This window comes from Rosa chinensis, chromosome 7, assembly GCF_002994745.2.
Source record: "Rosa chinensis cultivar Old Blush chromosome 7, RchiOBHm-V2, whole genome shotgun sequence".
Classification (NCBI taxonomy): domain Eukaryota; kingdom Viridiplantae; phylum Streptophyta; class Magnoliopsida; order Rosales; family Rosaceae; genus Rosa; species Rosa chinensis.
In genome coordinates, this window is record NC_037094.1 from 59,993,451 (window position 1) to 59,995,308 (window position 1,858).

General features: G+C 44.6%; 1 protein-coding gene across 1 annotated transcript; it reads left to right on the forward strand.

Moving 5' to 3' along the window:
• Positions 1-260: 260 nt before the first annotated feature.
• Positions 261-1,396, forward strand: LOC112178300. Its single transcript, XM_024316460.2, has 2 exons — positions 261-1,061; positions 1,230-1,396. The coding sequence occupies exon 1, from the start codon at positions 397-399 to the stop codon at positions 1,051-1,053; it is 657 nt and encodes a 218-aa protein (XP_024172228.2). The 5' UTR covers positions 261-396; the 3' UTR covers positions 1,054-1,061; positions 1,230-1,396.
• Positions 1,397-1,858: the final 462 nt, after the last annotated feature.

Below are 1,858 nucleotides of genomic sequence, written 5' to 3' on the forward strand. Positions count from 1 at the left end.
GTACCTCAAGAACCACCATTTTTTTCTTTTTGTGCTCAGCTGCAGCAGTCACCCATGAATGCTGATAACTAGGGTTGTACCAACAAGGAACTGCTAGTAACGAAAATCGAACTTGAGCTGGGACTCAAATCACAAATATGCCCATACAAAATTACCAACTGAACCAACGGTGGCTTATTACTCACATTACCAGACAATTAAAACGGTCAATAATATTCAAAATAATTGCGTAGGTGAAATTGTAAAAGTCGAGCTAGCCAACTAGAAGGCGGCTTCACTAAATATCTCCCCAAATAAAATTCCAGTCAACGTAGTCGGACTCCTCTTCTTCTTCTTCTATCCCAGTTTCATATCCCACATCTTTCAGAGAGATCGAAACCTGAGATTCGATCCAAAATGTTTAGCCAGATGGTAGATGACATTCTTATCCAAATCGGCCTAGTCCTCCTCGTCGTCGTCACCTTCCTCTTCATCCACAGCGTTCCGCAGAAAGTCCTCGCCAACCTCCGCCTCCGCCTCAAAAGCAAATCCGGCATCCAATCCAAGCGCCACTTCGTCCTCGGTGCCCAGCTCCTCGCCCAAGCCAGATCCGCCTCCTCCAAGTCCTCCGCCGCCTCCCTCTCCAAGCAAGCCCTCGACGAAGCCGACAAGGCCATCGCCCTCGATCCCAAAGACGCCGCCGCTCACATCCTCAAAGCCCTCGCTCTCGACGTCCAGGGCTTCAAGACCTCCGCCCTCGACGCCATCGACGTCGCCCTCTCCCCACTCTGCCGCAAGAGCCTCGTCGACGCCGAGCGCGGCGACGCGCTCCTCAAGCGGGCCGAGATTAAGATGTCCATGAACCGACCCGCCCGGCTTGACTCGGTCATCGAGGATTTGACTCTCGCCGTGAAGCTGAGCCCTGAAAACGCCAAGGCGTTTTGCTCGTTGGGGGAGTGCTATGAGGAGAAGAAGATGACGGAGGAGGCCAAGAAGGCTTACGAGGAGGCTCTGAAGCTTCATCCACGGTTCGCCGCCGCGAAGGAGGCACTGGACCGCCTTGGTCCGTCGTAGCTGAACCGGTTCGGACCGATGTTTAATTCTGTTTTTTTTTTTTTTTTAATTATGAGAGTTCTAACTTTTGATAATAGTAATGATAAAAAGGAAAATTGTTGCAATGCGTATCAGCTTTTTTCGTGTGTGTATATATATATATTGTTTTTAATTTCAAGCATAAATTTCATGGGTAGGAAAACGAAAACTTATTGAATTGTGGTCAATTCCGGCACCTAATCTACCTTTTGCTCAAAGGCAGTCACGGTCTCCGGTAATGGCATCTACATTATATCTTTTGTTACTTATCTACTCATCATTTGTATCATATCTGGAAAGATGAACAATTTTGTGATACTTTCTGCCATTCTTATCTTTTGGTTTTTGCTGCACCATGTAGCAAGAGAAAGATGTGAATAATAGTGTCAAATTCACAGACTGTCAAACAGAAATGGAAAAACCCGTTTACCCCAGAAGGGAAGTGCCTTACCCAGTCTCTGTCGATTTTAGTCATTTGGTACTTCTATTATTAGATTGGATTTGGGTGCTATAGTTTCTGTTAATGGAGATGGATGTAGGGATTTCAAATCTACGGATTTAGTTGATGTTGTAAGGTTGTGTTTTTGTTACAATCCTACATATGGAGGCTTAAGAACAAAACGAAGAAAAACAAATGAATTTCAAATTACTCTATGAAGTTCAAATCCTGTAAACATGGGGTGCATCTAGTCATATTAAACGTATTCATTCTATTTAAGTGCTGTGGTATTCTTTTCAGCTTTGATTTTCAATATAAATCCTTTCTTTGAAATTACTCCTTCCTTTA

What these genes read in the sequence shown, in the direction of transcription:
- LOC112178300 (XM_024316460.2), top strand. Translation starts at nt 397, where the DNA reads ATGTTTAGCCAGATGGTAGATGACATTCTTATCCAAATCGGCCTAGTC.